This window comes from Chaetodon auriga, chromosome 5 (assembly GCF_051107435.1).
Source record: "Chaetodon auriga isolate fChaAug3 chromosome 5, fChaAug3.hap1, whole genome shotgun sequence".
NCBI lineage: Eukaryota > Metazoa > Chordata > Actinopteri > Chaetodontiformes > Chaetodontidae > Chaetodon > Chaetodon auriga.
The window spans coordinates 7,763,234-7,777,329 of record NC_135078.1 but is presented as its reverse complement, the minus strand read 5'-3'; the positions used below and the strand labels follow the sequence as shown (position 1 = coordinate 7,777,329).

Here is a 14,096-nt window from a genome sequence, read left to right as displayed (position 1 = left end):
ATTCAAACTATTAATGTTTTTATGATAAAAGTTAATTGCTAACAAACATAATGTCTAATCACTGTGTAGGTGTGAGTACACAGGGAAATAAAAGAGCTGATGGAAAGCCAGAAGGACCCCAAGTACATTAGTTCTTTATTCAAAAATCATCCCTTATTCAAAACAAGTTGGGACACTGTGTAAAATATAAAACAGAGTGCAATCATTTGCAAACAAACTAGTATCAGAATATCAGAAAAGGATCAAAAAGAATTTGCAAATTATCACATTCTGTTTTAAGTTTGACACAGTCAGGGTTTTATAGAGTTTGCCTATAAGATCAGACAAGCATTTGTTCATGACCTGAGACATTTGTCATGTAGCCCGTTGGATGAGATGAGACCATCTGTAGCTCCACTCAATTGACCTCATGCTCACTAATAATGGAGGCTTATGGAGGCCTAATGGAGGTTTGTCCAAACAGGCATAGTGAAATAGGTATACGACCCCCAGATTTTAGAGAAATAGAAAAAGATCACCGAGTGCTGAGGGAAACTTCAACACTGACCGAAGAATCTATCTTGCAGACTGAACACAGTTTTTCCATCTTAAGACATCAGTGGGATCAAGCTGAGCTCTTGTGCCAGCTCCTCTGGCATATATCAGGTCGAGGATGAGATGGGGGTTCAGCGATTGCTGGTGATGATCCTGTTCAGGCTCAATCCTCTGCGAGCGTTTCTGTTACAGATTTTTGAACTTTTTGCATTGCTACTTCCAGCCATGTCCTTCAACATCACAACACAAGGAGGATGTGAGTAGAATAGCAACATGGAGAAAAAAGAAAGGGACAAGACTGTGATTTCATTCAATAATTTCCATTTGTTTGCATTTATATAGTCAGGCCACTAAGGGTGCTAGTGAGAGGGTAGTGGGGACGACTTTAGGAAGAAGACATTTAATTGCTGGATGAATCTCCTCTGCAACAGTCTATTCTGATTAGAAATGTATTCAATAGGAAAATAGGCAGGCTAATCTTAACCTCTTTAATGTGAGGGCTGGCCTGGACCTCTTCTCTGGAATCGCAGCTGCTTTGTATTCAGATGCACCAAGTACTGAAATAATTTAGATTACTGATTTCTGTGACAGTGTTTGTTATGATAAATGCTGTTTCTCTTGAAAAAATAACATATTATGGGAAGGAGGAGAAGTAAAATATAATACTGTCAGATAATGTCTTTATTGTGAAAATAGGGTTGGTCCTTCAGAACTGTATTTCAGGAAAACCTTTGTGGGTGTCAAAATGTGTGGGGCACACTGAAATAATGACATAATGAGAGGACGGGTCGGCTTCTATTTTTGTCTGGTCTCTGGCTTTTAACAGCTTCCTGTTTAATGGTGGGCAGTTAGAGCCTCAGCGGGGAGCGGAGATGTGCCAGTGGTGACTCTTGCTCGGCCTTCTTTCAGTATGTTATTCATGCACCCTCTTCCTCTGCCAGCCTGAGGGAGGCAGGCCTGTTTCTCTGTGCCAAGTGAAGGAGGGCCAAATGTCGTCTGGAATCTAGTTCATTGTCCCTCCTTCTCCAAACGGGAAAGCTTTTGGGATGTGGAGTCAAGCCTCGTCAGCTGCTGTGGGCGTCATGGTGTGGAGGCAACTGAAGCATTTGCCCCATCGCCATGGAGACAGTAGTATGCAGCACTTTAGAAATGTACGAGACGAATCTCATCCCTTCTCTTTCCCCCTTTTTTAAAGCTATTTTAAAACCTGGTGTTCAAGAATCCACCCTTGGGGGTTCCCTATCCCTTCAACCATTAGTCACAAACACAATCACAGAAAACTCAGAAAACTGTGTCTCACACACACACACACACACACACACACACACACACACACACACACACACACATCAACACGTTCACATACCAAAATATGCACAGAAGCTATAGCATGAGAAGACGGACTACTTTGGCAGGAGTCCAGGAACATCCCACGAACTCATCAGTGTATGACGCCTCAGTCTCCACCAGGGAAGGGAAAACATGATAAATTGGGGGACTGTCTGAACTGAATAAGCAAACCTACAGCATTAGACATTGATAAACTGCAGGATCTACAGGTTTTGTGATTTAAAGTCTGTGAGGATGCATGCAATTAAACATAATGCAAAAAGGAAATGATCAGAAAGATTCAAGCTTACAGTGACTGCCATCAATTCATATCCAGCATGACATATACAATTAAAGACCAGGGGTTAAGAGCTAGTTGAAGTCGTAAAAATATGCTTTTTATATGTTTCATCCTGTTAATTAAGGTGTGAAGGTCTTACCGCTGTCACTGTTGTCGTCCACCAGGATGATCTCCTTGAGCAAGTGTGCTGGTGTGTGGTTGACCACACTGTGGACGGAGCGCAGGATCACTGACAGCGCCTCGTTCACAAAGATGAAGACCACAGAGATCTGAGGAAGGTCCTCTGGGTACGTCAGTTGCTTACACCTGTTAAGACAAATTCAGGCTTATCAGCAAGTGCTAAAAACTACCTGGACTTTGCTGTTTTTGTGCATCATTCAATGAGACAATGAGACATGTATTGCGTTCTCTTTTTTGTGCTTCATTAGAGCAGTTAACTGACATGACAGAAAAGATGTGCTGTATATGCTCATTCACCTTCCTGCTGAGAGTAAGATGAGAAGATTTACAGCACTCTCGTATCTGCATGTTAAGTATAAAGCCACAGCCAGGAGACACATAAAGACTGAAAACAGGGGGAAACAGTGTGGCTCTGTGCAAAGGTAAAAAAAACTCATCTCTGCTAACATGTTAGCTCTTCATATTTGATAATATTATCTAACTCGCAGCAAGAACTATTTCATAAAAATCAAAAGGCCTCCCATGGAAAAAGGTTATTTTACACTGATTCCAGCAATATACTGCATGTAGCAGAATAAACAGAAAACAGCAATGTTTGCGTGAGGAAATGTGAAACTGTCAACAGTTACAACAAAAAGTGAATGAAATGAAAAAAATCTAAATCTGCAGTGTGTAAGCATGACACAAATTCCTTGAATAGATGTGTAAAAGACAAGTGATATTAAGATGACAAGTCTGCTGGTACACACTGGAGCTTCAGGAAAATTTTTCAATAAAGAAACATTTTCAAATTGACTAGTCACCCCCTCATGGTCCTCTGATATCATCTCAAAGTCCTTTGTGAGTGAGTGATTTTGACAGCAAAAGTGTAAACATTTCTCATTTCGTCAACTCCCAGGTGTAACTAATAACATTAATGATGCCTCCATTCCATTTAGGAAAGCCTGTGAACAAGTGCAGCGGCACAGCCCTGGAACTGACACACCTGCAGTAAATGGGATGCAGATAGAATTCATGTGATTGGTTCCAGCTGTTTGAAAAGTCCAAATGTTCACCTGGAATGGTCTCTCAGAAGGATGTACATGAATCAGTTTCATAGTTTTCCTTCTACTGGCTGGAGTTTGAGATGCTTTTTCCGCTTAAAAGCTGAATGAAACGTTCAGTGTCACATTCCCATTGTATTCCCATGGTGCATGCAGCCGTACATTTCTCTCCAAAAAACAAAGGGATTTATCCTGGATAACTTTTCCTCAATGCACCAAACCAACAAGGCAAAAATAGCACTCTTCTAAGACATCATTTGAAGGCCCACATTCATTTGATGGTGAAGCTGCAGCTCCCAGACCTGCATGTTCTGTACTGTACTGTGACTACTGCTGCAGTATAGCTGCCATACTGAAACCGTGTGCTGAGCAAAAAGTACATTCCTCCAGGGTCAGAAGAGGAATGTATGTAGGGTTTTTTCTTTCTTTTTCTCCTTTTGACAGGTTCATATCCAGGTCACATTTTGTATCACCCGCTATACTTTTCATTGCACAGAAGGAGAATGTCATGATTTGAAACCCCAAACAAACACAAAATACATTTTTTCCAGTGAGCTTCGTCCATGTAGAAATTACTGTCAATACCAAGATGTACTTGGCCAAGCAAATGAGTAGCATACATAATTTTTAGGAGCCAGAGTTTCTTATTGGTACGCAGCATGTGGACTCATCAAACATCATATCACAGGTAAAATCTGAGCTTCATGTGTCTTATGAATGTTTATGACTATCCTGCTGTTCCCCTCATTATTCACTGTTTTTACTCTAGTATTCTACTTCTGAGCAGATTTTTGGAGGATCCCGGTTATGTGTTTGGATAAATTAAGTAAATCCAAATGCCAACCGAAGACTGTTTGCATGTGGGGTGTGGATATCTGCATAGTCAGTGGTGTAAATGTGCATGAGTGATGGATGTGTGTGTGGGTGTTATAAAGTGCCAAACTAAGCACATGGGTAGGAAAACATAACCAAACCAATGCCGGTGGGGGGGAGGGAGAGCAGAGAGTTAAAGGCATGTGGTCACCCAGAGCTGCACTACAGCCAGACTCAGATACCCTGGGAACACCCAGGGCCCTCAGGTGTTACACTAACAAGCCACCTGCAGCGTGAGCAGAGAGGCAGGTGAACCACAGCAAAAACAACATGGCACTGCAGGGGTCATCACAAACACCATGTCCAGGTTTCTGATTTCTGTCTGCTATGTGCACACCCGTGTCATCAGCTAGCCATGTTAGCAGCTCTGTGAGGCTGGAGGCTATTTAGTGCTGTCAGCATGCTAGCATGTTTACCATATTTACCGAAGCATGTTAGCATACTAGCACTTGCTAACTAGCACAAATCGCAAAGTACAGCTTATGGGAATTAGTTTTGAAGGTATTTAGTTAGAAACCAAAGAATCAAACAGATTAAAAATTTGACCTGATGATGGCGCTAGAGTTTAGAATTCATCCTGAAGGAGGTCAGCATTGCCTTCCCTTGAGGCTTAAAACAAAAAAATAGATAATCAATATTATCTTAAAAAAAATGACTCTTATTCTTACTACTAATGGTCAGATGGAGAAGCCAGATCCTGTCAGAGTGGTGAATGCCGCTCCAGGCTGCCAAAACCCAGACCGGGTTTACCCTCAACTGCTGTGGGAACTCGTTCAGTGCAGAAATGACAGAGTGTGTCTGGATATGGAAAAGTCAAACGCATGCCTGTACTGACCCAGACTGTCAGCTAATGTTACAATCACTGGGAGATGAAGGACAAGGTTCCTTCATGGTCCACATAAACATGAGCCCCACTGTGATCAAAACCAGAATGATATGCAAATCTGGGTTGAAGAAGACTTTTAAACGTAGTCATTGTCCTCCTCCTTGTATTCAGCCTCCATCTATTATCAGTGAGCTCTTTCACCACCCATCTCTCTGCCTCCTTGTCTTGAACACGTACCTGGACTCCATGGTAACCTCCTTTGTCCGCCTGTCATTGGGATCGTACCGCATGTTGCCACTTACATGGACCCAGTTAATAACATGCACTTTACACCATGCAAATGAACATACGGTGCATTCACTGGGTCTGTCTTGAATGTCCCTAACACACTCAACAGTGCTGTTAGTCTCCTCTGCTGGCAGTCTCAAGTCTGTCAAACCTTCCTGTTATTTCCAGTAAAATACAGTATTTTCTCAGAAACACAGTGTGGCTTTTAAGTCAGAAATAACAGTGTTGACTGGACGGAGGCATTTTGCTGATCCCTATGGCAACTGTGAACACACACACGCACACACACACACACACACACACACAACACAGGCAACATTTTGTGAATCTTTCCACGCTGTTCCAATTAGGCTCTGAACGCAACAGCTGACAAACGCATTTCACTCGCTTCTGCCTTTGTTTCTCCATGTTTTCACATATCTTATTCAGCAGTGCTGACTCATTATGTGGGGATAATGAGGTGGCTATTGTAATTGTTGTGGTTGAATTATTAACAAGAGTTTTGGGGTGTAATGAAACCCTTGTAATATTGTTTCATATTAAAATATCAAATTGACATAAATCAGCTGTAGGGTAAACAAATCTATGCATTTCGATTAGCTTCACTAAATCCCGTTAAGCTCTTGAAATCTTTTTCTAAACATCAAGGCCGAGCCGTGTTTAAGACATTGAGGTGACATATTGCGTTTGCCAGGTGAAAAACCATTCGTGCTGGAAGTATTAATGAGACAATATATTGATTTGTCAGAGTGCATCAGTCTCACATGCTATCACAGATTATTAAATGCGATGGAGGCAACGAGTGAGGATGAAATTTAGTCTTGAAAATCTGCATCTGGCAAGGATGTTATTCAAAAAGGAACTATCACAAATTAGGCCTGCCACAGACAAGTACATCATCATAATTTCCACTAGTAAGACACATCAAACCTGTCCTAAATGTGCACATGAATTTGTGGTGCTGCATGCAATCACTGCAGGCAGGAAGTGATGAGAACGGAATGTACAATCTGATGTTATACTGTAAGATTTCTACGTAAAATCGAACCCAGCTTTAACCTAAATGTAACAGTGGCCATGACACTGCTGATGTTTCCCCTGTTCATGGTGTAATCATACTCGTAGATATAAAACTTGGTAGCGTTGTTGTCAAAGTCAAAATTCTGGTGTGGCAATGCGACCTCAGTTTTGTTCAAAGACCGCACATTCGCTGCTCTTCCACCCTTGCTGTGAGCCATCTGAACTCTACTGGTGCTCAGCGCCCTGATACCCCGGTGAACTGGGATGTCAGCTTGAGTCAGCAGCATCCGTGGGGTCAGGCTGCAGGGGGACGACCACACAGCAGATGGATCCCAGCATGGTGCTAAAGTTACATCCTCCTCTCTCCACCCAATGGAACCCTCTTCATACTTCACAGCCAGTGGTTTGTGCGAGTGTGTGTGTGTGTGTGTGTGTGCATGCGTGCGTGCGTGCGCGTGTGTGCGTGCGTGCGTGCGCGTGCGTGTGTACAGGCATGTGTGTGTGTGTATGTGTGGCGAGCATGTATGAGCAGCTTCTCACCTTTCAACAATGAGAACTGGCAAGACAGGAACTAGCAATTACGTAGAATGACACAACAGATGGCATCTTATTTACTTGTGAAGTCATATAGTAAATGGCTGGCATATCACAGCAAAAAAAAAAAAAAAAAAAAATGAGATTTCTAAAATGATTATTTCTGCTTTTGTTTTGGGCATTATTTTGCCCATCAAGACACCATATCCGGGGAAGGTTCACTTCCATTGTAAATGAATCCCATGCAATTTGAGCTGGCTGCTTTTAATTTTAATTGTACAACAATTTAAACCTATTCCACTAATGCATACTGTGGCACGACTTAAAACTGTCAGTTAAACGTCTGAACTTTAAATGCAAATAGAATGTGTCCTTTGACTGGACTCTCTCTTCAAACATAGCAGAAAAGAGACTGGACAGGTAGAAGACAGTAAAGAAATAAGGGCACCAAGAGGTTTTGGACACTAGCTTTTTTGTTCAGTTTCAGACAGATATTCAGAGCTTCTTTTTCCACAAAACTGTCATTGGCCAAGGGTACAGAACAGACACTGGCATAGACGTTATAGTATTAACAAGACAGCAGCCTATAATTCTTTTTAATTAGCAAACAGTTGGCTATTTAGAAATCTAGCAGATATGGAGCAACATTAGCATGTATTTGGAGTCATGATTATTGCCACCTGACGACTTTAAGTGCTGTATTCACTCTCAATCCCTTTAGCTCCTCCGTTTTGGTCGCCACCAACTGCTGAGAAAAATATCTGCCAATGTAGCAGCTAACCGCTCCACTATGTTCCCCAGCTAGTTGCTAACTTTGCTAGCCTGCTGTTTCTGTTGTAGTTTAAGAACATTTTCAATGCTGCCAAAATCTTACAGTAAGAGAGCAGTGAGAGTTGAACAACAAGCTGAATGAAGCTCTAAAGCTCCGTGTCTTTTGCCATTTCAAAATTATACTCCTTCAAATCGTGATTTGTTAATAAAAGCAATCAACAGTTTAACTCTAATAGCCAGCCCTCTTTAGTGTCTTCAAACTTTTGTCTTTTTCACATTCATCAGTTAATATATATTGACACAACATTAGATTTTAAAGTGGCTGAAACATAATAACTACCCGAGTACTCAAACATCTCCATTACTTTAATTACTTACATGACACCTTATCTAAATTTTGGCCTTGATTCAGGTATAGGATTGACAATCTGCTGCCTATAGTCTCATTGGCAAAGTCAGCGAGTGCTTGATGTTCTGGACTGGGAGAGCTTAATTTCATGCACTGTTATCAATCACCTCCATTACCGCAGCCCACATGTATTTGACAGCAGAGGTAATAAAAGGAAAACTAAACCACAGAGAGTGTTTATGATGGAGCACACTGCGTACGTCTATCTATACTTTAAGCCCTGCTCTGGCGCTCTATTCGTAAGAGTAAATGCACAAGTGTTTTGATTGATAACCCCTCCACTGCATCATTTCAGTCCTTCCTCGTGCATTTATTCTCTCCCTCAGCAACTCCTTTGTTCCCTCTCACAGCCTTCCCTATTGCCTCTCTCAATCAGCCTTGCCAGGTCTATAAATACAATGACAAATCTGGCAGTGAGTTTGAGGGGGGACTTTTTGCTCCACGGCACTCCTTTGCAGAGACACAGCCACAGCATGGCAACTGTGCAAAACAAAGCAATGTATATTTCACTCCTGTTCAGTTATACGACTGGTGGAGAGGCTGCGTTTAATGAATATTACCAGAGTATAATATCTTAAAAATGTCAGAGGGGGCAAGGCGGCCTCATCGCTCCTAGTTGAGATGTGGTGTGAGACTGGATTTCAGTGTCGACATCGTAAAGTGATATTGTAGTTCCATTGCCCTAGTTACCAGATCCAATTTATGGAATCGCTCAGCCTTAAATTTGTACCTGTCTGCAGTAGCGGGGAAGCCTAGTAAAGCCGTAACAGGATGAGCGATCGACTCATCTGTTTGTAATGGGGCTGAGCTCACTGGACAGCGCTCATAATTTGACCCGGAACAAGCTTTGACAGAAACAGAGCACCAGATTAAGATGCATTCCTATCACCCCCCCACCACCCCCACCCCCCTCTCCTCCTCCACCAGCCTGCAGCCGCCCGCTCCCTCTGACTTTTTCCCCGCTGGCCGCTCTTATTTGCTGTGAAATTTCACATTAACCTTCCGTAACCCGTGCAGCGCAGGAAACACCAAAGCAACTTTCCAATCCGCAAGCAGTCCTCTCAGAAAGATAATCGTTTGCCTTGTCATTTCTCCCGCCCCCCCATACAGGAGATAAACTCTAGCACTGGAAAGAGCAACAATTTGCAGCAGGAGCTCCTGCACCACGGAGACCTTACGATCCCATTCCGCAGAATCAGACGCTGAGGAGATGAGGTAAGCCTGTTCCTTCAGCCTCCCTTACTGGTTATCACCCTCCCACAGGCAAACAAACACTAGACGAAGGGTCCTTGGGAAAGCAGAGCATCTGCTGTGCTTCAATATAGTTTTGGATTTGACAACTATTTTGACAAAATATAAATCAAATCTCTGGCAAAGTGACAATAGAGATGGAGGTGCGATTAGGTGTAATTGAATAAGAATCCTCCTGGAGGAGGAGAAATGGAGGGCAAAAGGCAGGTTTCATGCCTTGAATTGCATTTTTCTATTTATGAGTGACACAAGTTACATTTAAGATCTGTTGCTGTCTTTTGTGGGCATCAGTAATCTTATCAGCTTGCCTATCTGTATTGTTTTTCTCTCCACGGCCCAATGAGCTGTTATCGTACCTAAGCCTCCCAAGGACAGTGAATGGCAGGCACCACAATACAGAGCCTGCTTAAGTCCCGTGCTATCTCAGTTAAGAATGTCACTTGCAGAAGTGAAGGGCACAAGAGAGAAATACAGGCGGTGAAAGGGGATTACAGGTTCTTGTGGGAGAGGCAATTGCGGCTGTAATTATCATGAATTGGGGAACAAAAAGAGAGAGACTTGAGAATGTGCGGATCTTGCAGTCATGGCGATGGACTTCGCTTCCCTGCAGTCATCAAAGTCCTCGGCTCAATGACTCCTGTTCAATTAAAAGCCCATTAGACAGTATGTGCCTGCTTCCTGCATTTGACCTAACTTCTGCAGTGCTGCAGTCACCTTTTGCCAGCAGGACATAATCACAGAATCAGAATTAGAAATCAGAAATATGTCACCATCTTTCATACTGTACCAGGCAGAGAGCTGCAGCAGACTACAGTAGGTAGACCGAAGGCACTTTCACACCTCTAGTTCAGTTCATTTGGTCAAGACCAAGGGAAACATACACTTATACAAATGACCCCAGAGCTGTAAACATGAAGTTATACGAGCTGACAGGCCACTCATTCATTGGACTGTTTTTGCTTCAGTCATCATGTATCATTAGCAGCGCTACCTGGACCCACGTGGGGACTGAAAGCAAGCCATGCAGCACTTTACTGAACCTCAAATGTAGATTTATGTTCTCTGATGTCACAAAGAGCTCAAGACACAACTGACGATGAGCGTTACTGGACTTCAACTCTGACTCATTTTATGAGTAACAGTGACCGGGGTGAAAGAGAGGCATCTTTTACTCTCGTATCACGAGGGGACAGTTGCTATGTCATGTCATGCAATGTTATTTTTCACTCACCTTAACGAGGAACACATCACCACACTCACGTGCTGACACGCATGCATGTTACCACGTTTACAGAGTGAAACGCGTTGCTTTCACCAGTTGCTTATGAGATCCCTTCCTTGACAGTTCGCGGCCAGCAGATGGATTCAAGAGCCGTTTAGCTTCGATTGCTACTGTCGCAAAATTCTGTGGTTGGTCCATTTTGATTTCACACCACAAAAGTTCTGAATTGTTTAGTCCACACCAGAGTTCGACTGACAGCTTTCACACCAGCCTTAATGAACCAAACCTCTCAGGTAAACACACCACAGTTATTTTAAAGTGAGCCAAACAGGTTGGGTGTGACAGCACCCTTAAAACCCCTTATTGTTGTGCCACAACAATAAAGGCAATGCAGCGCGGTAGTGACTTTCTGTGAACAACTCTTTCTTTTCGCAGTACTTGGGTGTTTCTTGTTTTTTAAAATGCTGCTTCAGTGGTGTAAACTGACCTAGCAAAGAAAAGTATGTTTGCACCTTGCACTGTATTGATTTCCACTGAGCTTCACAACAAATGTGTAAGTCTGTGTCATACAGTGTACCTATTGAAAAGCTGTCATGGACCGAAGTTTTATCTTGTTTGACATGGCATGTTTCCTTTGTGCTCGGAGACTATGTGCTTATTTATATAGGCACAAAAAATATTGTGTATGTCAGAAACTGACACATGATGGAACATACAAAGAGACACAGATCAAGAATAAGTAGAAATCTTACTGTGTAACAAAAGAGGGTACAAAGAGCTGCAGAATCCAGTCACAACCCGTGAACCTGCCACCAAAGCCATTTGCAAACACACATAAGAAAGTCAGCACCATTTAAACCCAGAAACAACCAATTCAACACACATCCAACACTCACTTCCCCTTTGCCTTTCATCCCAATTTTTTTGTCAAACTCCTTGATGAAAGAAAAGAATTTCCTTAAACCTTCCCATCCAGAGGCACTCTCAGCTGACTTTATTAATTAGCAAGCCCCTTTTTGCTTGCCCTCCTCCTCCCCGTTCCACTCTTGTCTAATTTTTCTGGGCGTGAAAAAGAGCTCCGAACAAAGCAGCGTGGATGAAATGAATTGTTATCCCCACTAAAGCCCTCAGAAACCTCTCTCGGCCGTCAGATTTCCTCTCAGTGTCTGTGCCTGTCGCCATTGTTCTTTGACACTGTGTGATATAAACGCCACTGGCAGCCCTGATTACCCCCCTCCCTAATCCATCTCCTGCACCACTCACTGTATCACCGCTGTAGTTCACTTTCTAAATATAAAATTTATTTCAAAAGGGCCATTAAGGCGGCTTGCTGGGTGTCCACTGGGTCTCTTTCATAAGAAATAATGTAATTCAACATTCTTTTATTGCAACATTATAACATATCTCTTCAACTATGACCATTATCTTGTCTGCGTCCTTTCATGCTGGGATTAGCTGTGTCTAAAGTCATTTTCTTTTGTATGACTCCTCATGGCCGAGGCCCCAAGATGCCCAGTGGCCAAAGTGACTGTGCTGCAATGATTACGTTTACATGCATAAAATTTTTGCCCTTATTCTGGAAAAGGAAATACTCCTTCTAAGCTGTGTACATGGTTATTGAAAATGAATGTTTCACTATTATTCCCATGGACATGCAGCCGTGCATACAGCAATGAACAAACAGGCTTCAACACAGTTGAGAAGGTGTGCGTTGCGATATCTGTACACATCCAAAGACCTGCTTTTCTTTCATGCATGCATCTCTACCCCAGCCTTGCAGCCTTACTGTTCACTAACCATGAAGAAGAATGAGACTGTGTGTCACAAACAAACAAAAACACGTATATTCTGAGTGCACTTTATACATATCCAAAGACTGCTCCTAAAACCTGAATAATATCAGCATATCCCACAAGTCTTAATCCAAAAATGCTCCATTCAGAGTAAGGTCTAATTCAGGAAAATATAACTGGAACATGCTGTTTAGATGACCTTTATAGAACTGTAGATATTGTGAAATACTGTCATTTTTAGGATAATAGTGGAATATTAGTGTGCATGTAAACACAGTCCCGGACAGAATTGGGAGAATAAAGGATTAAGTGGATTTAGGCAATAACACAGATGAAGAAGATGACTAGAATTACCGCCTTGCGTTGTACGCCTCAGCCAATCAGTCAAACCTCCAGCTGAGGTCACAATGACACTGACCTTTTACCACCAGAATCTAAGTGCCAAAATCCAAGAAATTCCATTGAGGCATTCCTGACATATCACATTCACAAGAATGGGATGGCTGTCACTGTGACCTTTGACTGTAGACATCCAAAAATTCCCTCAAGGCGTTCTTGAGATATCACGTTCATGACAATGGGACAGACGTGAGGTCACAGTCACAACAAGCCAACATACCTTGTTAAACACGGCAAATAACAATTTTGTAGAAAAAGACTTCCACCAACTCTGTTCAGAAAGTCTGACTGGAGCATTTTCACATATGGAAGAGGTTCAATGCCTTTGTAGTAAAACCACAATGTCAATTAAACATGCTAGCAGATAAGTTCTGTAGCCATCGTGCTAAGCCGTTGTCCTTGGCAGTCACGTGACCCACTGCTCGCAGGTTTTAGCATGAGGAGGCACAGAGGAGCAGCAATGTCTGAGAAGTGGAGGTAAGGCTGACAACTTTGCATATCTCACATACATACAATTTTCATCAGGGACACTGGAGCAGAAAGGCTGCTTTATTGATCACCCAGGGGGTCACAAACAATTCCTCCACAGTCATCAGCCGGTGAAAACACTGATGATAACAGCATTAATGCCGATCATTGTAGAATGGATGCCAAACATGAGAGAAGTGTGCTTGTTTGAATTGTGTTCTTAGCACACCTTCACACTTGCTGAATGCACTGCAATGTGACTCATCGTTTCAGGCTGCAAGTTTACAACATACCTCATGCCACTGGGCTTTTGCGGCCAGCGCAAAATTAATGCCATAAACCACCAGGTGTACAGGAAAGTCTCCCGCTGGAAGCCTTTAAATTTAAAAGAGTGACATTTGCATTTTTCTTTTTAGTATGGAAACCAATGAGAGGCAGTTTTTGATCCATACAACACTTGATTCGTCTCATCAGCACTCTGGCAGTCAGTGCCGTGCTCAGTGTTTGCATAGTAAGTCTTGAGTAAAGATGAAGACATTAGGAAAATATACTGCACCATACATTAAATTTAACGTGGAAAGCTCATTTGGGCACCATGTTGCATCGGTCTTAAGAGAACCATCCACCAACCTGTCCCTGACATCTCTAGAGGACACAAGAAAGTCAATAAGTCTCACTTACGTCACTAAGCCGACTGACTAACTGTTCACACTGCTGCTGCTTGTATTTAGAAATAAATATCTGATTTTCTCATGTGACTCAGGAGAGAACTTAAATCCAAATAGAGCTGGTGAACTGTGGGAAAAGAAGCTTTTCAGACTTCATTGCTTAACAAAGGTGTAAAAATATGAGTCT

The 14,096-nt window shown here is 42.4% G+C and overlaps 1 protein-coding gene across 1 annotated transcript in view; it reads right to left on the bottom strand.

Moving 5' to 3' along the window:
* Window positions 1–14,096, bottom strand: part of galnt9 (polypeptide N-acetylgalactosaminyltransferase 9) — an 87,208-nt gene that overhangs the window by 59,378 nt on the left and 13,734 nt on the right. The window contains exon 3 of the mRNA XM_076729947.1: window positions 2,304–2,470. Within this exon, the coding sequence (XP_076586062.1) occupies window positions 2,304–2,470 (167 nt within the window). The remainder of the gene's footprint in view (window positions 1–2,303; window positions 2,471–14,096) is intronic.